Raw genomic sequence first — 23,663 nt, 5'->3', positions numbered from 1 at the left:
GAATTACATCAAGAGATAACAAGACCACCCCTAGAATCTCACATTGGATCCTCTTGGTCAGAATTGTCTCACGTTGAAACCCAAATAGGTCTATTTTCTCACTTTAGAGAGACTGTCCAGGTATTCCAAATGGACATCTCCCAGGTTTCATTGTTGGACCAGCTTTCTGAATTACTTAAAGAACAATGTGCAAATTGCCTGGCTATATTTTCTTATCTATGCTAAAATACCTGTGTCATCACTGTATCTCATAGGGAGGGATTCTATTCCAGGCCACAAATCATTGAGCAGTAGCTAAAATCAGCTAGAACATCTATTCCCCCAAAAGACAGTCTGTACACTCCTAGGACCCCCTGGACCAACCAAGCTGTGTCTACTCTGTCATCTAGGGTTGATTGCATGTGCCCTTTACCTACATTCATTATGAAGCTGTCCATATCCATTCTCAATAGGGGCTGGTGTCTGGCATTGTAGCCACATTAATTCTAACCATCAGCACCAAAGCAACTAGCTTGATTTCAAATGTGTGGCTTTTTCTGAGATTCAGCCACTGGAGAAATGAAATTCCAGCATTTCATCATTACTCTGTTGCTGATGATGAACTTGAGTATACTTCCTATTTATCCATCTTCTTACTAGATGAGGGCAGATTTGCTTTGCATAGTTACATCAAGCTGCGGTGGGAAATCATTTCTTCTAAAATATTGGTATCCTGCATCCCTTTCTACAGAGAACCTCAGGGCCCCTTGAGATTCCTCCACCAAAGACTTTGAGCCCCACAAACTATCCTGAGCCCCTCTAACCAGACCTCTGTTCCCTAATGATCAGCATGAAAGAATCGAGGGTAAAAGGGTCCAGAAAGAGGTCCTGTGTCCAGGGGAAGAGAAAGGAGATAAGGCACGGGAGGGAGGGAATCTGCACAGGACTGATTGCTGGAACCGGGGTTTCGTCTTCCAGGGTTATCTGTCAGAAGGCTTGGTGACGAAGTGGTACCGCTCCCCACGCCTGCTCCTCTCCCCTAACAACTACACCAAAGCCATTGACATGTGGGCTGCCGGCTGCATCCTGGCCGAGATGCTCACAGGGAAAATGCTCTTTGCAGGTAAGTCACTAACCATGACACCTTCCTTCTCGTCTGGTGTCATTCTAGGAAAAGAGAGAACTGGGTGAAGAAAACACACACACACACACACACACACACACACATAATCACAAAACATGCTAACCTTTCTCTTTGAAATAACCTCTGTGGATTTTATGGCACTGCTTAGAGTCACCTTACTATCATTTCAAGCAAAATGTTAGAGAGACTAAAAATAACATTTCTGAGAGAACTTTCAAAATCAAGGAACCGCTTGTATTCAAACCCATTGAGATTGACTGGTGAAAACACCCACGCTACATTTTCAGCCCCTTTCTCCTCTGTCCCTGCCACTGTGAGCAGTCTGTCTGGAGTGTTCATTTGTAGAAGGGAACCCACAAGGGGCTCCCGGGGTTTCTGAAATGACCCTCCATTAGCCCACTGCAGGGAGAGGTGGCAGAAACTCCTTGAATCCTGATGCCGTAGGCACTTTCTGGGTCATCCTTCACAGCATTCACATGTGCTTAGTGCTGCATAGGGGATCGTGGGGGTGTAGGGGGTGGGGACACAGAAGAGCCTTATCTTGGGCCACCAGCTTCTGGCAGACTGGAATCCCATGGGAATAAGTGATAAGTGAAGGACTCTCTGTGCAACTGGGTGAGTCGGGGGGACTCCTTGAGAAAGGAGAGGATTGGTTGAGGATTCAACCTGGAAGAGGTAAGTGGAACGTCTACTTGTGCAAAAAAGGAAAATGGAAGTAATGAAAGTACGAGTGACCTGCAGGTCATAGCGGGACAGCAAGGAGACAGACCTGACCTATACCGGCAGTGCCGTGGCCCTGATGCAGAGGTCAGAGGTCACCTGGGTGTAGAAGATGAGTCAAGTATCTGAGATGCCTAAAGACTGAAGTTTCTTACAGATGAGAATAGTATTCATTGCCAGCATCTAACATGATGCCTGGCAGGGAGAAGGTGCTCAATAAATATCTGTTGAATGAATGAATGCTTCAGTCCATCCTGGTCCCCCTCTGCCCAAAGGAGCACAGAGGCAGTGTGCTCAAGACACATCCCAAACCCAATTTGTTATTCCTGATTTTTTTTCCCCTCCTAATTGGAGTCTTCCTAATTGGAAGTGAAAGGTAAGGCTCATTTCTAACCTTAAAATCACTTCCTTCCCCAGCCTGGTAAAGAATGTGCAGAGAGGCATATGGGAAGGAGCATGTGGAAAGCCTTGGGCCAAACTGTTCCAGTCACTTTAGTGCTGGCCAACTCAGTCTTATATCAGACTATTCCATTACAGAGGCAGAAACATTTGACAAAGCCAAGCCCCAGAGATGGCAAGCCACCTGCCTATAGTCACACAGCAAGTTAGTGGCAGAGTGAAGACCAGAACCCAAGGCCCCTGGCTTCCAGCCCAGTGTTGCTCTCAGGCCTCCTGGAGCCACTTTGGTGCTTCTATACCAAAGTCACACTTCCAGGACAGCACGGTAACCATCTGGTGTTTGCCTCCCCAGGGGCTCACGAGCTGGAGCAGATGCAGCTCATCCTGGAGACCATCCCTGTGATCCGGGAGGAGGACAAGGACGAGCTGCTCAGGGTGATGCCTTCCTTCGTCAACAGCACCTGGGAGGTGAAGAGGCCACTGCGCAAGCTGCTTCCCGAAGTAAACAGCGAAGGTACCTGAGCCTGACAGCCAGGCCAGCATCTGGAGGCTGCAGGCTGGCCTCGCCTTGGGGGCGGGAGCTGGTGGTCTCCTAAAAGGACCAAGCATAGTCCCTAGACATAGAAATGAGCCCCCATCTCCCCGCCTCTGGCAGTGGGCATTTGGACTGGCTACTTCCAGACTGAGGATGATTAGCCCCTGGAGTTGGGCCATCAGGCAACTGTCAAGCCAGTCGTTAGTTCTCCATGCCACCACTGATTCTGCTTGCTTTTCATCTGACTTGCCTTCCTCCTCCTTTTCCACCCTTTACTTTTTCCTCTTGGAAGGTACGGTATGGTACAGAGAACGTGTTTTATCAGCTTGAGAGCCAGACCAGGACTCAATTCTCAGCCCTACTAGTGACTAGCTGCTTGACCTTGGGCAGGTTTCTTAATTCTCTGCATCTCAGTTTCCTTAACTGTAAAATGGGTATAATAATACATGTCACATAAAGTCATTGTGATGAGTAAGTAAAATAGAATTTTTAAAGCCCTGGGCACAGGATAGTTGCTTCATCACCTTAGATGTTATATTATCACTGGGCCTCATACCTGCCAGAGGCTTCCTTAGGAAACTATGAGGTAGGATATTGGTTCAGCCACGTGAAAGAGAGACCCAAATTCTCAATGGCTCAAATAAGATTTAATTCTTATTTAAGAAAAAAAGGCGTTAAGAAGTTTATTTCTCTCTTATATAATAATCCAAAAGCAGACAGTCCAAGGCCAATATGGCGGACCTGCTCTACAGTCACCCACGGGCCCAAGACCCCTCTGCCATGTTTTGCCATCATAAGGCGTTACACCTGGAGGAAGGTGAGGAAAGAGGGTGGGTCCCCTTGTCCTTCAGGTCATGAGCCAGAATTTGTATACCTCGCCTCCACTCATCTTCTCTTGGCCAGAACTTAGTCACATGGCCCCACCTCGCTGCAGTGGAGGCTGTAAAATGGATATTTATTCCATGACACTGTGTCTATTATTATGAAAGAGAAGAACAGACATGGGGTACGAACTAGCAGTCTCTGCCACCCTCTTCCCCATCAAGAACCCAAGAGCTTGGACTAACATTATCTTTGGCCATGATCCCCATTTCATCAGTAAACTGCCTCTGTTTCCCCATCCTTAAAGGGGAGGAGCGGTAATTTGACTCACCACAAATTAAGACTCAGCCATCCATATTCATGCCGATTCTTAGGCTTCTGTAGAAATCCCACCACGCAACAAGAAGTGTGTTCACTTCTTAGGAATTCTGGATAAGGGATGTGTCACCCACATCCCCTCCCGCAAGCAACCACACACATGGTGGCCCCTTGGTGACTTGACCCAGAGAGTGGTGGGTCTGGTCTCGGTGAAATCAGGATTGGTGCCTAACAGGAGATAAAGCCCTTCTCTGTTGTCGGCAGTAACGGTCAACACTTATTAACCTACCGTGGCTGGAGAACTGTGCTAGGGGTGGCAATTCAGAGAGACAGAGGAGATAGTAGCTGGGAAAACAGGGAGTACCCCTCAGAGATGAGAACGAAGATTAAGGAACACACCCTAAGGGGCCAGTGAGAGCCCTGGGTATTCGGGGAAGGGGAGAGAGCCACCAAGCACTGAGAAGGACGGACAAGCCGACCTGGAGCAGTGGTGAGTCGCAGATCAGCAGGATGAGTCACTAACCTGATCGCAGGACATGAAGCTGGACAGGGGAGATTGGCGGAGAGGCCACGGGGCTTTGAATGCCCAGCCGATGAGTCTGGACTCAATCCTGTAGCCGAACAGACATTCGCTAAAGCCAGGCTTGCTTCACCCTCCCAATGTGCCAGCTTCAGCCAAAGTGCTCTCCTCTGCCTCTGGCCTTGAAAAGTGACCCCATTCGGCCTCTGGCCTTGGGGTAACGAGGTATTACTGAAATGAAATATTGGTGGGAGAAAGCATAAAGCTCACCTGCCCAGAAGAGCCAGTCAGTGACCCTCAGTTCGCTCCCTCTGCCGTGCTAAGGTCCCAAAGGCTTGGAAAGAGGCAGGGGGTCTCTCTGGCTGTAGCCCTCAAAGGCTGAAAGGACATAGTCTCAGCGACTGTGCCTTTCCGCAGCCAATACAGCCATCACACCACAGGTGCATAAGGGAGGCAGGTCCTGAGACCGCGGTTCTGAGCTCTGTTTACTACAAGAAGTAAACATACCACGAGCGACCAATCTGATGAGGAAACCTAAGACATAAGACACGTAAGAGGACTGCCATGGGTGAAGCAGGGTTGAGGGCCTCAGAGCCCTGCCCACCTGCCTCTCAGTTCTCTCTGAGAACCCTTCCGGAACCCTTGGGGCTCTGAGAAGTCCAGTGTGGAATCCACTGGGCCACAGGAAGGTGACAACATGGTACAGAAGCCTCATTATATTAGAAACACGTTAAAAACACCTAGGAAAATTGAGCCCAGAGAAAAGGAGCTGAGGGAAGGAGGTACGGTGTTTATGAGTTAAGGTAAAGCCAGGGCTGTAGCTGATGAACCTGAACTCTCCAGAGTCGGGGAGTCTGGGGGGCTCTGCCTGGGACGCAGGCCATCAGAGGGGCTGCCATCCTCAACACATAGCTTTCAGAGCCCCCCTGGGCACCAGCTTCCAGCTGAAGCCAGCGGGAGAGAGCAGAGATTCTTGCACGAGGTTTTCATGGGTCAGGCCTGGAAACAGGGTACACACACCACTTCCACCCCCATTCCATCGGCTCCAGTCACACGGCCACGTCTAACTGCAGGGGAGGCTGAGAGACATATGCCAGTCGTGTGCCAGGTGGAGAAGGGGCTTGCGTGGGACATGACTGCTGCCTTGAAGCATGAGAGGGGCAATCACGGGCAAGAGAGAACCTGCTGGTGTGGGGGACCCCAAAGGGCGGAACTAGGCTCAGGAGTAGAGGTTAAGGGGGCAGATTTAGGTTTGATGTAAGCAGCATTTTCTCATATTTGGGCTTCCCAGTCAGAAAAGAGGAGACTCATCCTCACTAGTCAGGGGAATGACTTTCCAACTTCGAGGTTTTCCGGGTCTTTTTTAACAAAGATGATAATGGCGATGATGCCTGCCATTTAAAACTTTAACTCTCCATTTCCTTGTCAAAAAGTCCAGTGGGGCTCAGAGAGGCGCCCAAAGAGGGAGCTGGGCAGTGGCGTGGCCGGGCCGTGCACTGCAGTGCCTGACCCTTCCCAGGCCAGGGAGTCTGCGAGGCTGATCCTCTTTCAGGGCTGCAGCCCTGGGCCCCAGAACATTTGGGGGCGATCAGAGTTCCTGCTGCCTAACTGATCTTTTGATCTAGGGTTACGGAGCAATACCACATCCTCCCAGGAGGCCAGTGACCTCCAGAATCCATCAATTTCCGAAATCACCGATGAATTTTCCTGCAAAGACATCCAGAGCTGATGGGAGGGGCAGGGTAATGGTGTAGGCTGATGCCCACCCAAGAACCCCCCGGAGGGGACAGCAGCCTGGGCCTTGAGCTCAGCTGCACCCCTACCTTTGCACGTGGGCTATAACACGATTATCCGAGTCATGATTTAAGCGGAGCCTCCAGCACTGAGAAGTAATACGAACCTCCAGGCTAGAACTTGCCCTGAGACAACCCAGGGCCAAGTTCACAAGGCAGATGAGTACTCCGACTGTGCTCAGGAGGAAGGGTGCCAGTACCTGTGCCCAGAGCTGACGTTCAGCCAGCGCACACCCATAACTCCCTACTGAAATCTTAATATACTTGCTTGCTGGTTGGCAAATAACTACTATACAAGGTTTCTGAGCGCCTGCCCCTTCCTGTCCCAGGTTCCAGATGCCAGGATCAACCCTTGGCATAGCTACTCAAGGGTTACTGCCTGGCACAGCAGGAGGGCTTCAGCCTGGTGGTGAAATATTTCGAAGATCAAGCCTGCCCGCCTTTATTTGTCAAACCTCCAAGGGCAACATATGGTAGAAAGAGTTCTGGACTTACGCTAGGAGCTCTGGGCTGTCAGGCCCTGGCCCACCTGCCTCACCTCCGCTGACCTTTCTCACTGAGGCTCTTTACTGCTGGCACCTGGGGAAAGTAGGCTCCCCCACCCAGCCCAGCAGCACTCAACCAGAGATAAATGGGAGTGGATGTAGAGATACCCCAGCTTCCCTCACAAGTGGCGCCACCTCTGAGGTGTGTCCCGTGATGACTCCTGGAGGACCCCAGTGGAACTGAGCCCCAGGTGCCCGCAGGAGGAACCCGCTCATTGACACGTCCTCTGCTGGCTTCTTCCCCCTTCCCCTCCCAGTGTGCTTCCTGGCATCGCCGCCCCATAACTACCTACACTCCATTCCTCGTCTCTGGAGAAATCCAGCCTAAGGCTGAGTTCTAGCCCTGGACTTCCTGTAATCAACCGTGACCTTGAGTAAGTCCCTTTCCCCGCTCTGGGCCTCTATTACTTCATTTGTGAAGTCCAAAAAGCAGCATCTGCTCTGAATTTGTCACTGGATTGTGGTGAGGTTCATAAGAAAGAAAATGGCTAAAACCTTTTTTACCGATGGAAAAGTACAAACACCAGGGAACATCACCATGTTAAGAGGTCTCTTTCTCAGGGTGGCCGGAGGAATGAATGACCTTCATGTGCTGCTCTGCTCCCTACAGCCATTGACTTTCTGGAGAAGATCTTGACCTTTAACCCCATGGATCGCCTAACAGCCGAGATGGGGCTACAGCACCCCTACATGAGCCCGTACTCGTGCCCCGAGGATGAGCCCACCTCACAGCACCCCTTCCGCATCGAGGATGAGATTGACGACATCCTGCTGATGGCCGCCAACCAGAGCCAGCTCTCCAACTGGGACAGGTGTGGTTCCAGAAGCTTCCGGCCCTGGTACCTAGAGCCCACATTCCCATCTTCCCTTTCTTATTTTTTACTCTGATCCTCTGTGTTTTTACTCTTGCCCTGTCTCCCACGTTGTATAGCCCAGGGGCGCTTTCCCCAAGCTTACCTTCCTGCCTTTCTCTTGTCCCTTGACACTCTCATGTCTTGTGTGATGGGGTCAGGGGTCAGTCTTCCTCTGTGTAACAGCCACCACCAGCTTTTATCCTCACTGTGTGTATACTGAACACAGGGCTCAGTACAATGGGTGGCAAGCATTTAATGAGCACCCGCCATGGGAGCTGACTTCTAGCAGGCTGGGAGTTTGTCCCGGAAAAGCAAACCACAGCAACACAAGACAAGAAAGCAACGTGAAATATAGCACCACACAACACACCCGTGTGGTTCACATCACTTACGCCGTCTGAGAGTGCCATTACGGGAGGCGCCGTTATTGTCATTGCCGGTTGGCACATGAGGAAGCTGCAGCTCAGGGAGGTTAGAGATCGGCTTCGTGTCACACAGCTAACACCTGGCCCAGGTGGTGTCTTCCCTAATCTGCATCCATGTTGGACACTGCTAAGCAGTCACAGGACTCTTTCTTGCAAAACTGGGCTAGGCCTCAGGATCTGGCGACAGTGCGCCCAGAAGTCACTAGCAATGAATCAGAGTCGGGTAAAAGATGCGTTTTTAAACAGTCTCCATGTAGGCACATAATGATCTCTTAAGGCCCTTCCTATTCTGACGTTCTTAGATCAGGCAGCTAAACGTTTGGGTATCACCATCTGCTGTTCCTGGGAGGGACAGCTGATAGCTGCTCAATTTAGAAATAAAGTCAAGGGCTTAGCGCTGGAACTCGGAGGAGCCTAAGTGGAAGCCCCACTGTTGTGGGAATGTGACAGTTAGTTACATAAGTGACAGATGAGCAATTTCTCCTTTTTAGTCATTTGACAGATGATGGGTTTCAGATTAAGGAGGCACTGAGAGAGGGTTAAGACAATGTTGCTATTTTTAGACAGATTTGTTGTTTTGTCATTGTCAACTGTTATCAAGAGTTGCCAACAAATGGAGATTAATGAAGGATTCTCCTACTACACTCCCCCCCCACGTGCTTGTCCTGCTCTCGACTGCGGTCCCTGCAGCCCTTCCCCCTCCATTCCACAGTATTTGGGGCTCAGCGAGGTTTGTCCCATGCTTATCGTGGTTGTGGCATGCAGTTGGTGCCAGGAAAAACTATATCAGGGTTTCTTTGGCTGCTGCCCATTACCTCTGACCACTTCCGAACCTGGTGCACCTCTGCTCCCGACTTTTCCCGTCACCGCTGCATGAGGGAGGTGGATGATAACATGATGCAAACCCTTTCCTACAGGCCCTGCTGCTGTGTGCAAACTGCTTAACCTCTGAACAGCAGCGCCCTCATCTATAAGGCGGGGGATAACACTGATGCCCACAGCTGCTAACTTACGTTTTGCCCTTGGCATGTAGCAGCCAACGGTTAGGGTCTTCACAAGTTCTTCCTCCTAGAAATACTTGCAATTTCAAGGGCTGTCATGGGAAGAGGCAGTATTCACCTCTGGGAGTGACTCTTGCCCTGATGGCATCACTGGAGGGCAGGCAGTACTGAGGTCTTCCTGTGCCTCGCACACCGTATCATGTGGACTACAGCTTCCCGTCTGCCCTTTCACACAGCCAGACCTGCCTGTCCTTGATGTGTTGGTTTTTCCCGCGTGAGCACTAGCCCCGCTGTTCCATGAGCAGCTGGAAGATGCCTCTTCTGTGCTCCCTGCCTTCCCCGCCCTCCCACTCCCACAGGTTCTGCATAGAGCATCTGGCCCAGGGAAGGAAGTGCTTAGCCTGAGCTGATGGCTGGCCTTCTTGCCTACCTGCCCTTCATTTGCTCTTGGCTAGCTGGCTTCCCTCTCTATGGCTGCAGGACAGTTGACGGAGGGCAGGATTCCAAGGACCTCTGGCCTCTCCTGAGGTGTCTGTAACCTTTCTGTAAGCCCTACCTTCTCTGCATCTATCATGGTGCTGCAGGGCATTCAACCAGACCCACTAGGACAGCAGTTCTCAGCCCTGTCTGTACCTTAGAATCACCTGGGGAGGTTTTAAAACCATGCTGATGCAGGCTGCCCTCCGCATACTGAATAGGAATTGGGGGTATGGGGCAGGCATAGAATTGCCTGTTTAATCCTCTCAGGTGATTCTAATCTGAGCCAGGGCTAAGTAGCACTCGTTAGGGCCCTGTTGCTCAATATATGGTCTCTGGACCAGTAGCAGCAACATTACGTGGGAGCCCATTAGAACCGCAGAACTGCAGGCCCCAGCTCAGATCTACCACTGAATCAAGATCAAGGCCCCAGGTGATTTGTGTGCACATCAAAGTTTGTGGAGCACTGCACAGGTACATCCACTAGAAAGTAAGTTCCGTGAGGATAGGGATTTTGTTGTTTTGTTCACTGCTGTGTCTGATGATGCCTGGTACATAGTAAGTGCTCAAGAAATATTTGTAGGTGTCCTGAATGAACACACACAAAAATACAAGAGTTAAGCCAGTCAGTCCCCATACCTAAGCCCGGAGGCTCATCATTACCTCGTCCCATCACCTTCCCACCTTGGAGGGTGGGGCAGGAACTGGACAGACGGGGCTGGTGATCCAATCACGGTTGCGTCTGTACCCTTGCAGGTACCCTGTGAGCCTGTCATCGGACCTGGAGTGGCGGCCAGACCGGTGCCAGGACACGAGCGAGGTGCAGCGCGACCCGCGCGCGGGCTCGGCGCCGCTGGCGGAGGACGTGCAGGTGGACCCGCGCAAGGACTCGCAGAGCAGCTCCGAGCGATTCTTGGAGCAGTCGCATTCGTCCATGGAGCGCGCCTTCGAGGCTGACTACGGACACTCTTGCGACTACAAGATGGGGTCGCCGTCCTACCTGGACAAGCTGCTGTGGCGCGACAGTAAGCCGCACCACTACTCGGAGCCCAAGCTCATCCTGGATCTGTCGCACTGGAAGCAGGCGGCCGGTGCGCCCCCCTCCGCCGCCGTGGCCGCGGACCCCGGGGCGCGCGAGGACGAGCCGGCCAGCCTCTTCCTGGAAATCGCGCAGTGGGTCAAGAGCACGCAGGGCGGCCCCGAGCGGGCCAGCCCGCCCCCCGACGGCCTTGAGCACCGCCTGTCTGCCTCCCCTCCCGGCCGCCCGGCCCCCATCGACGGGGGTGCTAGCCCCCAGTTCGACCTGGACGTGTTCATCTCCCGCGCCCTGAAGCTCTGCACCAAACCTGAGGACCTGCCGGAAAATAAACGGGGCGACCTCAACGGCACGTGCATCTCCGAGCACTCCAGCGATCTAGTGCAGACAGAGGCCTTCTCCAAAGAAAGGTGGTGAGCGTGTAGGGGGCGCTCCAGCACCCCCTACACACACACACACACACACACACACACACACACACACACACACACACCACCTTGTGCCTTTTCTTGACCTGTGGGAAGGCCCTCCCTTGCACCTCCACCACCCACCACCCTCTCTGCTGCCTGGGATTGTAGGTGCAGGAAGGATCCGAGGAGTGAGAGGAATGTCCATTTCTTAAACTGCCTTAATAACTAGCCTTTAACCTCTGGGAGCGGGTTTGATCAGGAGCTTAGTTTGGGGATTGATCACTTTCCCAGTGAAGAAGAGACCCTTGCGTTTTATAAGTGGTGGCATGCAGGAAAGAAAGATGGCTTAGACAGCAGTCTGTAGGCCCTGGGCTGGGTACAGAGGAATCTCACAGGTTGAAACCAGCTGTCTCAGCTCGCCTCAACTGACACAGCAAGGACAGTGAAACCCAGAGAAGCAACGTAGCCAGTGTCAGGGCAAGCCTTGAGTCCCAGTCTCCCTGCCCCCAGGCCTGTGTCTGTCCACTACATAATATCTTCCTCTGCTGGGGTCATACGGGCTTTTCGGTCAGAAAATAGTCCAAGATATGTCTTCCTGTCCATTACCATCTGACCCCATGCAATGTTCTTTGATTCAGAGCAATGTTTCTTGTATTCCAAAATTAGGAACTGAGCCCATTTCTTTCCTCACGTCACCACGCACATTTTTTCTGGCTTCTCAAGTACGTAAATATTCTTATTTGCCACGCCCTTACGTGTGCCTCACTCCTTCGTGGTCTGAAATCTGTTTCAGATAAGACTAGTTTGAGGTCTGTGGGTAAAATAACTGATTTTCCCAGGCCCGTGTGCACATACCTCCTCCAGAATTTCCTATGCACTTTTCCTGACACATGCACAGACACAGACTCAGCCCTAGTTCCCAAGGGGATGTCATACCCAGTAAGTTTGAAGATAGCGATTCTGTAAACCCCTCCAGCCACCATCCCCGCCTCCCCGCTCCCTCACTACCCAGTGAGGTGCCCACCATAGAGCAAATGTGTTAGGAGAGAAGATTTCACTTGGGACCTATCAGGCTTCATTAATACTGCCCTTAATTTCAATCTTCCATTTAGCCCTGGCAAAGAGCAGGCCCTAAAGAAATGCATTGAAGAGCAAGTGGCCTGGGGGACAAGGAATCCAGAAAGGAAGGTGTGAAAGGTGGGGTGCCAATATTAAGGGCCCTTAGGGGTCAGGCAGCAGCATGGGGACCCCATAGCAAAGGAAGGGACCCCAGGCATCCATGCTCCTCCTAATTTAGGCCAGGATGAGTTTGGAGCAGGCACACCCAGAGGTGCACTCACACAGAGCCTGGGGTAATGTGTTTGGGCACAGCAGAAGCATAGCCCAGTCCCCTGGAGTTCTGTGCCATTTCCACCCCTGGTGTTTAGCTCCACCAGCTCCCCCAGTATGCCCAAAGATGCCCACAGGAAGTCTAGCCACTCTAAGCAGAGGGTCCCCAGTGGTCTTGGCCATGTTCACCCTCACCTCAACAGCACCTTAAATCTAATCAGCTAACTAGGATTTGTACATCGGAACCTGCAACACATTAGAAACTTATATTTAAAAGCAATTAATCACACTGACCAATTTTTAAATGGAAGATATGTAAATATGAAGTATTTGGTTTGTTTTTTCGTTTTTTGTTGTTTTGTTTTAAGAAAAGGAAGTGTACACCGCTCCTCATGTGCCATTGGTCCTCAGAGGGCGGCTTTACTTTTTTGGTAAAGGAACAAGCTGCTGACCTTGACCAGAAGTTCATATATTATTATTATTATTTCAGAGGAACTGTTATTACTCCTCATGTTTCAAAAAAAAAAAAAATCTATTAAGCATTGTTAAACTTGATCAGGACAGGCCAAATAAAGTTTTATTGGAATGATGATTGGTTTGTTCATTTATGCATTATTTCATTCATTTATATATTATCTGATCCTGCCTTTGACAATGGTTGATTCATCAGAGCCTGGCTGGCTTCTCCCTGTACCCATTAAGGCCAGTGTTTTGAGGGGATGCAGTCAGAGGGGACGCACAGATTGGTAATCAGGAAAGTGATTCCAGGATCATCTAGGTCCAGCCTGGTCTTCATATCGTAGATTTCAAACCAGATCTAAGAGCTAACTCTAAACCTTCTGACCAAGGTTCATCCTTTCCTCCAGTCACCACAAAAGGTGCCAACATCATGAGATCTGAGAGAGCCAACCACCCAAAATGCCTGCCTGAGCCACACCTCACAGATGCCTGAGATTCCACCCATCTGAAGTTCACCCCTTTGTAATACCTGCGTCAAAGCACTAGCCCAACTTCATTCGTTATTCAACATATATAAATATAGACAATAGAGAGATTTTTAAAATTTCGTTTCTGTTTATTTTGACTTCCCCGAAAAGCCCTTTGATTAAAGGAACTTTCTACTGTTGAAATGCATGTGAGCCAAGAAGAGCACCCTGCTAAGCCAATTATGAGATTCTCCCCAAGGTGTCAGCTCAGAGTAACTACCTCACATCCCTGGCTGTGCATAAAGAGAATGGCCCAGAGCCAGGCCAGGTTGAAATTTTATCTTTGAGAAGCCTTGAGGCCTGGGCTGCTAGAATGTAGGAAATGGGGTTTGAGGAAGAAGGAGTTGAGAAGCCCCAACAGCAAAGAGCACAAAAAGGTGTGCCCTTCTCAAAGGAGTTGCATGGGGGCATGCTTAATTCTCCCAGCAGCAATGTGTGACCACACGTCAATTATTGTCAAGCCACGGTGTCCAGAGTTTTTACTGGAGATAAATTGCATAGGACTCTGTGTCTGATCTGAGTTAGTCTCTGGTCCCTCAGAGATCAAATTGATACAGCATGGCCCAAGGCCTCAGATGTACAAAACCACTTTTACCAGGCAGGATATTCTGAGGGCTCAGAGTTTACCTCCAGGAGCCAGTCAAGGGCCAGTCCTTCTGAAGATTGGCCTTCCTTCGGAATGCACAAGGTATGAGCAACTGAGGCCTGCTGAGTTAACCTTCTACTTGTCAGTGACTTTGAATGTAGTTGTGTCTCCTGAAATTCTAAAGTTGTGTGAGAGTTTGTCTCATGAGAACATTATAGCAAAGATGAGGCAACACAGCTATTTATAACAGAGATCTTATTTGGTAAAATACGTGTACATATTTTTTAAAATATGCAACATTATTAAAATATAATAATAAAAACATGCATGCTGAGGCAGATGTTAAGCAATCTAACATCTGAGATACCTTTTCTTGTTGAATCATGGTCTGCTTATGAAAGCCAAGCCTGTGGCAAGATAGCTCACTGCTCATTCTGTTAGCATGTTTACTGCCGGGGCAATTGTGGCACATGCATGATGAATTGCTTTAGGAAGCAGTCATTTCCAGCTACCCAGAGCTGCACTGGAACACCAAGCTGAGAGTTTCAGAGCTCTGTGGCTGAGGGAACTCTGGCTGTGTAGCTGCCTGAGGGATGGCCACGTGAACTGAGAGACAAGATTGAGAAATGAAGATGTCAACTGTCAGGCTGAGCCACACCCAACTCCAACCCTTGGAAGATGGTTCTCTGGGGGCCTAGAGGTGAGAAGGAAGAGATCAGACTCCTCACATATGGGATCCTACCAGTTATGATTAGAAGGGGTGATGGTTAATTTTACGTGCCAACTTCGTTGGGCCATGGTCCCTGGATATTTGGCCAAATATTCTGGATTAATTTTTCTGTGAGTGTGTGTTTAAATGAGATTAACATTGAAAGCAGTGGGCTTTGAGTAAAGCAGATTACTTTCCATAATATGGGGTGGGCCTGGTCCCATCAGTTGAAGTTCTGAATAGAACAAAAGATGAACCTCCCCTGAGCAAGAAAGAATTGCGGCAGATGGCCTTTGAACTTCGGCTGCAACATCAGCTCTTCCCTGGGTCTCTGCTAACCCACCCTGCAGATTTCAGGTTTGCCAGCCTCCATAATTATGGGAGCCAATTCTCTCTCCCTCTCCCCATTCCCCCCACCCCACATGTATATGTTTCTTATTGGTTTTGTTTCTCTGGAGACTCTAATACAGAGTAGCAGGGCTTCATATGTGCCATCTATCTTAATCTCCGCCACTGAGGAGGCAGATGTCATTAAACCCATTTCCCAAATGAGAAAACTGAGGCACAGAGAAGTTAAATGACTTATCCAAGATCAGCACGACACGTAGGGGTTTGGAGCAAGGATAATAGAGCCAGGCAGCCTAGACTGAAAATTTAGTTCTCCCACTTACTAGCTGTGTGACCTGGGACAAGTTACTTAACTTTTCTATGCCTCAGTGTTTTCATACGTAAAATGAGAATAATAATATCCGGTAGAATCATGAGGATTAAATAAGTTAAAATAAGTAAAGCACTTAGACCAATACAGTGTTTGGCATTTAGAAAATGTTATGCTATAAGGTGTGATAAACAATTTAAATAAATAAGATTATACCAATAGCAAATGATGGATCCGGAGTTCAGACCCAGTAACACTTTCAATATTATGTGTTCTCCGGGGTTTTTACATTACATCAAACAATATGGAGAATCCGCTTCCTAAATCAACAACAAAGACACCAGCCTTTGGAGTATTTGCCCAGCCCATACCCTCCCTTCTCTAAGAAGTAAGCTCCTCGCCCACAGGAAAGGCCCCTGCATCCAGGTTTTGTATCAAGGTGACCTTTCTCCGTCACCCCTTACCCCCATCGTAGTAAACCTGGATTAGGGCAAACCTGACCCAAGTTTGGCCAATCATATTCTTTCTCCTGGGGACTTAGATGCTTGTCAGTCTTTGCTGTTGCTTGAACTGAAGACAGGCCAACTTTGGAACTATGGAGTGACCAAGTTCATCACGTGTCCTTAATCACGGAGGGAGAAGAATGAAGCAGGAGGACGACAGAGAGAGAGAGAAGGAAACTGCCCTAGTGTTGCTGGTCAGGTTTCTTTCTGTTTCAATCCCTCGCAGGGACCTGACTGTACCTCCCACCCCTAGTTTCCATCAGATACCCACAACTGTTGCATATCACCCCTTTATGTGCATCATCTCCCTTGAGTGCACTCTGTTAGTTGCAACCAAGAAGAGTCTTGACTCAGCTGCCTGCCTTTGGCTGGCCTTGCCAGCGGGAGCCCTGCACTGAGCACCCATACCTGACCTAGATGTGAAGGGGAGCTTTGATAAACTCTTCCTGTATCCATTCTACACATGGGCATAAGTAGCTCATCACAGAGACCCCCTGTAGCCATGCTTTGAGAAAAGGAAGGAAGCTGAGTAGTTCCATAAGGTGAAGTGCTCTGGGGAGGATTCAGACAAAGCCCCCAACTGAGCCAGAGTTGGGTAAACCCAATCATGAGTAATGAATGCCAGGTGCGAGGGGAGGATATGGAGGGACTTCCAGAGGCCACCTCTTCTCCACAGTTCTGCCTGGGGCTGACCCAATCTGGGCAAAACGGAGGTCAGTCAATGCCAAGAGAAGTCCCTTTGGCTTAGCACATACACCGAGTCTAACGTTCTCACTGAGGATAGACATCCAGAGACCAAGGACACCAGGTTATTGGTGTAATTAAACTTCCATCAAAATCCATGAGCATAAGAGTTTATCCAGCCAACAAACGTCCCCTGACCATAGGAAGGAGAAGAGCCACAGCTGTTTTTACCAAATGGATTGCATTAAATTAATTACATTACCACTGGACAGCTCATTCAATGCTCTCAGGGAGTTTAAATAAAATCAGAGGCGTTAGAACAGAAGGACATCGAACACATCCAACCCCTCACCCTAAAAATAAGGTTGTAGGTTCAGAAAGGCCAGGTGACAGGGACAAGATCACATAGCAAGCTGGTGACTCCTGGCTCATACTCTACGCTCTTCCCTCTACAGCGGAACGCCTTCTCTGGGGACCTGTGACATTCACTGTGGTTGGCTATCCAATAAGCCATTTCCGACACCTTCTCCCTTGTCTGTCTCCTTCCCTAGAGACTGGAAACATGAACACTTGAAATATGGCTGGTCAGATGGAGATGTCCTGTGTCAAATTCATACCAGATTGCAAAGCCTTCGTAACCCTCCCAAAAAAGAATGTAAAATATCTCATTCATAATTATTGAGATTGATTACATATTGAAATTATAACATTTTTGATATCTTGTATTAAAACTAACTTCACCCATCTTGTTTTACTTTTTCTTTTTTGGTGTGGTTGGCTAACATAAAAGTTTTAAATGACACAGATGACTCACATTGTACTTCTGTTGAATAGCACAGTTCTAGAATGCTATGAGCTGAGTAAGGCCTTAATCCTTTTCCAATAATATTACATTCCAGTGAGGTCTTCATCTTCTCAAAGTAAAGAAGTGACCCTCACAGGAGAACTCCAGGCCCCATGCAGTCTTCGTGGGGCAGGTCTCCTTCAAATCAAATCAAATCATAAAAGTGTTGGCCTCTTGTCTTAAAAATCATTTGTAAAACCACTTAAACTGCCCCAAACAAAAAAGAAGTGTTTTTTAAACTGATACAATAATGTCTCTTGAAATCTGAGGGCATGAAGCAGAATCAAGCCTCATAAGGGACTAACCATAGCCCTTGAGAAGCCAAGAGTCAAGGTTCCTCTCTCCACCTCCCTTCACAAAAGGTTTCATGATCTCATCTTGGCTCAACCGCTTTCATTTCATTGGAAGCCCTGAACCTAAATATCCTCCTGCTTCATCTGAGTTTAGCAAAATCAATCACTAAAGTCACCAGAACAAACTGGAGGATCAAGATGACCTGCTTACCAGATTCCAGGTGATTTATTTTGTCTCCAGTGGTGCCAGACGTTGCATTTTACATTTGGGTCCCGTGGCTCTGAGCCGTGATTTATTTATTAGACTTGACAATGAGATGAGTCTACCTCGAGCATGCAAAGGAAATTTCAGTCTGAATCTGGAAGTGGAAGGAGCTGCTGCCAAGGATGGCCACCGATTTGACGGAAGGTAAGCCGTCTTGCGCTCAGAAAGCTCAGTTAGTTCTCTGCTTACAAATATGGGTCAAAGGGAATGGAACATTCTTATGATAACTCGTAATTACAAAGGTCTGCATCTATTGAGGATTGTGGAAACAAAACTTTGTTCATTAAAAAACATAACAGGACCCAGTCAGATAAAAAAGCAGCCAGGGCTAAACCTCTTGTGACTGGCTGTTGTCCCCCAAATGGAGTAAACAAAGCTCTGCAGAGAAGGCCCCTTCACCAGCTCCTCCAGTCTGTCCCAGAGAGCCGACATCTCTCACATCACTGTCTTTCTACTATTGCACGCAACCTGGACGAAACAACATGTTGCACTAGCATGAAATCCCTCACCGGCTTAGCTAGACTCAGAGCAAGGCCTGAGAGAAAGGGACAGAGGTCACAGCCGTTCGGGTGAAACGGGGAGGAAAGGCGTGAGCCCGCGACAGAATGAAAGATAGCGTAACATGTCACCCCAAATCTGCCGCTTCGACATAAAAATTACTCTGAGCTGAGGGCAATTAAGAAGCAGCAAATGCGGGAAGAGCTCTCCACCTTTCCTCTTTTCTGCCTAAAGGCAGGGTATAAACTTTCCTCTTACTAGAGGTAGATTTATCAGCCCAGAGAGGGCACCAGAGGACTCTGCAAACTAGCAATACTCCTTAGTTTCCTCCCATACTTTTACCTTCCCACTCTTTGCTTTAACCTGCTTTCCTTTGTCCTGTCATTTCTCTACAGGTGGATTGTCCTGCGTTGAAATTCAGCCAGAGTTCCAAGCCAGCACTTTGAGTTACTCTCTGTATTAGGTTTCGTATGATGTGCGTTAAGACACTGTTATTTTTCCTCTTGTTAATCTCTCTTTTTGTTTGAGTTCCAACTGAAAACCTAAGAGGGGTAGAGGTAAAGTTTTGCCTTCCCTAAGAGAACCTTCAAAGCAAGAGTGATGAAGACCAGGTAGAAGAATCACGCATCACTTGGTGAAGGAGCTAGAGGTTGAACGGGACTGAGAATGAATAGGGAACATTCTCTAGGGAAAGGTGGAGAAAGGCCGTCTTGGAAAAGTTTTCTTCTGGACGGAGAATCTGATGGGACAGAGTCAGGTCAGGATGGGAGCCTGTGAGGAGGCAGGGAATATGAGTAAGTGGTGATGAGGAAGGAGGAACATTCCGACCAGAAACCTCTTCTCTGGCCTGATATGCAGACCATTCAGCCTTAGCCAATTTCCTCTTCAACTGTGCACAAAGAAACCGTCTCGGGCACCTTGACCCACACCTGCCCTGTCCTCCCCCGTCATCTCAGGCTCTGAAAGGCCATGTTTACTGTTGAGGTCAAAGGGACACAATGTCCAAGTGGCAACTGCTGGGGTAGCAGTAGCCACAGGGAAGTCATGGCGAAGCCCTACTCGGAGCCCCTGCCCGTGGCTGCCAGAGCTGCTGATAGACCCTATAAATTAGCCATTTCACCTTTTCCTGCCTCTTCCTACTGCTTCAAGGCTCCCTTCTCATATAGGGAGGAAGGAGGACGGGCTCGGTTCCCTGAAGCAAACGGACTCCTGGCAGGGCCGTCCCCACCAGCCTCTGAGCAGGCGCAGACTTGTCTCGCACTCTGGGGCTCAAGCCGCAGTCTCTGCTGTGCAAGTGACAAACAGGTCACTCCAAGGTTCCTCTCTTGTGGAAAGAAAGTCTATTGACTTATAAGAGGGAGGAGGGAAGCCTGCTCAGGCTATAGGATTAGGCTCTGTGAAGCCGCTACTAGAGTTTTATGGACACCCAGCCTGGCTGTGAGGACGATTGTCCCTCAAGCCAACCAGCCGACCTCCTCACCTGCTCTCTGCTTCAGAAAGACAGAGCGGGACCCCAGCCCCGTGCCCAGGCAGTTCCCAGCTGACAGCCCTCGCTGGTAACACCTCTGGCTGCTTGCCAGGAACACCTCCAAGTGGCTTTGTGTCATCTTTGCTTTCCCTTCTCTTTTCACACCCTCTGTGGGGCCACTGGCCCAAATCAATCACCTCAGTGTCCTCCGATCACTTATTCTCTTACCTGTTCCAACCCGGCCTGAGGAAGACGTTTTGTTTGCACAAACCAGCAGAACGACAGAGGCCATCAGTATTCTCGGTCTGAAATCCCAAGAACTGACTCTTTAGAGGGAAGGTTACTGGAGAGGCTGGTCTGAGATGAAGCTCAGAAGTGCCGACTCAGTCCTATCTTTTGTCAAACGGGTCTCACCTGCAAGTCCTGGATGGTGCCCAGATGTGGCTGACACGCCCAAGAGTGCCAGGGCTCTGGAAATGCCGCACAGTGTGAAGTCCTGCACACACGTATAGTGTGAAGGGTGACTTAAACAGGGGAGTCAGGGTGTGCACACACCTCGATGGGTGGCTCCAGCACTCACAGGAGGTCTCCTTGGGACAAGTTTCCACAGCAAGGGCCTCCCCAACAGTCCCGGACATGGTTCACACAACATCACTGATGAAGTGTCTGCTACGGGCCAGGCACAGCGCTTAGAGCTGGGGATGCAGCATGAACACGACCGACCCACGGCTGCCCTAAAGGACCTCACCTCCGGGCAAGGAGTGTCAGAAATTTACCCACCATCGCTGCTCCTATGCTTCGAGCATCACCCGTCTGACTCAGGCAAAGTCTCAAAGCAGCTCTTCCTTTGGGGACTCATACCGTCCATCTGCCACTCCTGGGAAGCCATGGACCTAAAATTGGATCAAATGCCTGGTGATGGAATTACCAGGAAGAACAAGGAGTTTTGGGAGGGGGAGAAATGTGGGCAGCAGGCGGGGAAGAGGGGGAGAGCTGAGGAGAAAGCAGTCAGCAGCAGCTGCAGAGGCCTGGAGGAGAGGATAATGAGATCCGACGATCCGACGGGGACAGAGTGGAGACAAAGGACCGAGCAGGAGGAGCAGCCTGTCTCCTGTCTGCTGACCACCTGCTCCAGGCTGGAAGGGGGCAGCGAGCAGTCCCACAGGCCCACGACGCCGGCCAGACTTGCTTCTGGGCAGAGTTAACCTTGTCCCTCCCTTTCCCACCTCCCCATTGCTTCTACTCAGCTGAATTCTGAATTTGCCAGCCTTAGGTCTATGGTCTGATTTCAAGGACTACAAAATAGCGCCCATAAGGTGGGGGAATATTTTTCACTGTCAGAGACCGTTCTGCTTGGGGGAGGGGGTTTTGAGATGCCTGTCACCTGTCAAAGGCTGCAACAGATTCCATGCCTTATCAGTCTTTCTCACCTCACTGTTACTGAGTGTGTCTTTAAAAAGTGGAGACACCCTGCACAGGTCTTGTCAGAAAGCCTTAGGGAAAGAGAGAAGATGCCTTGCCCCCCAGTGCTGGAGAGAGAGCAAGGAGGGGAGCCTATCCCAAGATGAAAGGAGTGGGGAGAGGGAGAAAAGCAAGAAGGGGGTGACACAGAGATGGTGGGGGGAGGGAGGGAGGGACCATGCCTGAACGGTGACATCATGCTTTCCACTTACCTCATCTGGCACAAGCCACTCAGGGGCTTGTTTTCATATGGATTAGAATGTTACTCGATTTGGTTTTGGTGAATTCGCCCCATGAGCTATTTGTCCTGACGTGTGTTGTCTCTGACAGCTCACTCCCCAGCAGCTCCCCTAGTTCACAACCTGCCCTCCTGGAGGCCAAGAACAAATGGGAAAGCTAGAGGTCATGAGAGATGGGGTGTGAACCTTCCGTGCCCTTGGAATGGGCCCCTGCAGAAGTCTGTGCCCATCGTCTCCCACATCAGCACTTTTTCCAGCAGGCTGGTTTCTGCTCTTTCGTGCATGATTAAGCCAGAAACGTAGTCCACTGTGTCTCCGAGATCCTGACTTACAGACCCAGCACCTGGAGCCAAGCTTCCATCAGAACCAGGGAAGAAATGAAATGAGCAGGAACCAATTTAGTTTAGGAGCAGAGGGAGAGAGACGCTGAGTTTATGAAGGTTGTGCTCTGTTGAAGCCACGGTTTGAATTTGATTCTTGGGCCTCATTGTTCCCGCTGACACGGACAGTAAGAAACGAGGACATCTGGAGGCCAAGAGACCACCGGTGATTCAGCAGGCATCGGTCTGAAACTTTTCCCGTCATTCAGAGATCGGGTCAGGCCTCTCGCCTTCTCGGGCCTCTGTTTCCTGACCCACAAAACAAAGACAATTAAAAATCACTTCAATTATTCCCTCAATGAACAAATATGGAGTGAGGATTACTATATCCCAGGGCTGTGGAAACAGATAAATACGACATACCTTGAACGAGTAAAGGCTGAGCTAGTTGGTTCATCCACCTCCAAATCCAGGACCTCTGAGAGGTGAGCTCCCCTGAAAGGCCTTGGTGGAGCAGATCAACGGTCAAAGGCTAAAGGTAAACTATCTACCCCAGCATCCCCAAAAGACAGTGGTGAAGAGAACGGGGAAACTGCAATACAAACAAACAAACAAACAAAACTGCAATAAACCCATTTGGAAAAAAGAAGAATGTTAACCACACGTGGGAGTCACTGGAATAGAAGCAGCAGGGGCTGCCTATGCTGGTGTCAGCCCCGTCCGACTGCTCACGGTGTTGCTCCCTCAAGGACTCTCCCCTGAAGTTTGTCTGCCATGGCCACTTCTCAGATGGATGTTGGAAAGCATGTCCTTTCTGGGGATCGACCAAGATTAGCAGCCCGTTCTCTGGAAAGCGGTTTGAGGACTGCCCTAGACACTATCTGCCAGCTCTGGGATTTCTTTGGTGATAAAGCTTCCTTAAAATGTAATAGACTTCCAGCTAATCCTACATACTAGTAACTCAAAACTGGAGTTCTTGGCTAGTTTTAATGTTGTGGTCTAGAATTGGGACTGGACTTGGCCTTGGAGTCTGTCCACCCCACCCTACCTCCCTGTCCCTTGGTTTAACAGCATCCCACCTTTGTAAGTCAAACCTGTAAGCGGGGGTGACCAGGCTGGTCACCCCCTCTAGGCTGCTTCTCAGCTACATCTTCACGATAAAGGAGACTTTATCCTTTGTCTGGCGGAGGGCCATTAACAGGCATAGCTTAGTGAGTTCTACGTAGTTAGAGTATATAAGTCTTTGTTTTAACAAGAGAAATATAAAATCAGATGCATGGGTCTCTTTTTTTTTAATGAAATAAGTTTTTCATTAAAAGAGAAACTATGAAGCAAATCATTTGGATCTGAAAGTACTTTGTTATTTAGTGTCATAAATCCCTTCTGACAAAAGGATTTAGCAGATAGAGAATATTTACAACCTGGGGAACCAAAAGAAAAAATACTTTGCTTGCTAATCAGATTGACACAAGGTCTCAAGAAAGACAATTTAATTATGCTCTGTTCAAACCACACGGTTCTTTCCCGCTGTCCTGTAATTCAAAACAAAAAGATAACTCTTGCTAGCAAATTGTTTCATTCCAGAATCATTGCTTATCCACCTGAAAAATAAGTCCAAATTTGTAGCAATGTCAAGATTTGCAATTTAGATAATTGTGGAAAATCAAAATATGGCTCATATAGGGGATAGTGTATTAGTTTTTTACTGCCGCATAACAAATTACCACAAACTTAATAGCTTAAAACATCATCCATTTAGTATCTCACAATTTCTGTGGGTCAGGAGTCCAGGCACAGCTTAGTTGGGTCCTCTGCTTAGGGTCACAAGGCTGTAATCAATGT

The 23,663-nt window shown here is 49.2% G+C and overlaps 1 protein-coding gene and 1 long non-coding RNA gene across 12 annotated transcripts in view; one reads left to right on the top strand and one right to left on the bottom strand.

Moving 5' to 3' along the window:
• The window catches only part of MAPK4 (mitogen-activated protein kinase 4), a 146,962-nt gene that overhangs the window by 118,706 nt on the left and 4,593 nt on the right, over positions 1-23,663 (top strand). For 10 of the 11 annotated variants that reach the window (XM_039841562.1, XM_039841580.1, XM_039841534.1 and 7 more), the window contains 4 exons: positions 958-1,102; positions 2,595-2,756; positions 7,386-7,614; positions 10,289-11,061. In XM_039841562.1, coding sequence (XP_039697496.1) covers positions 958-1,102; positions 2,595-2,756; positions 7,386-7,614; positions 10,289-10,985 — 1,233 coding nt within the window. In that variant the 3' untranslated portion in view covers positions 10,986-11,061. The remainder of the gene's footprint in view (positions 1-957; positions 1,103-2,594; positions 2,757-7,385; positions 7,615-10,288; positions 11,062-23,663) is intronic. The other variant, XM_039841588.1, reaches the window with a different exon arrangement.
• LOC120585253 (uncharacterized) lies at positions 19,949-21,628 on the bottom strand. Its single transcript, XR_005648285.1, has 3 exons — positions 21,475-21,628; positions 20,582-20,694; positions 19,949-20,106 (listed from the first exon to the last, which is right to left on the bottom strand). It is a non-coding gene; the product is annotated as an uncharacterized LOC120585253 (long non-coding RNA).

Source organism: Pteropus medius, unplaced genomic scaffold, assembly GCF_902729225.1.
Source record: "Pteropus medius unplaced genomic scaffold, Ma_sr-lr_union100, whole genome shotgun sequence".
NCBI classification, from domain to species: Eukaryota; Metazoa; Chordata; class Mammalia; order Chiroptera; family Pteropodidae; genus Pteropus; species Pteropus medius.
This window is presented reverse-complemented; position numbering and strand designations above follow the sequence as displayed.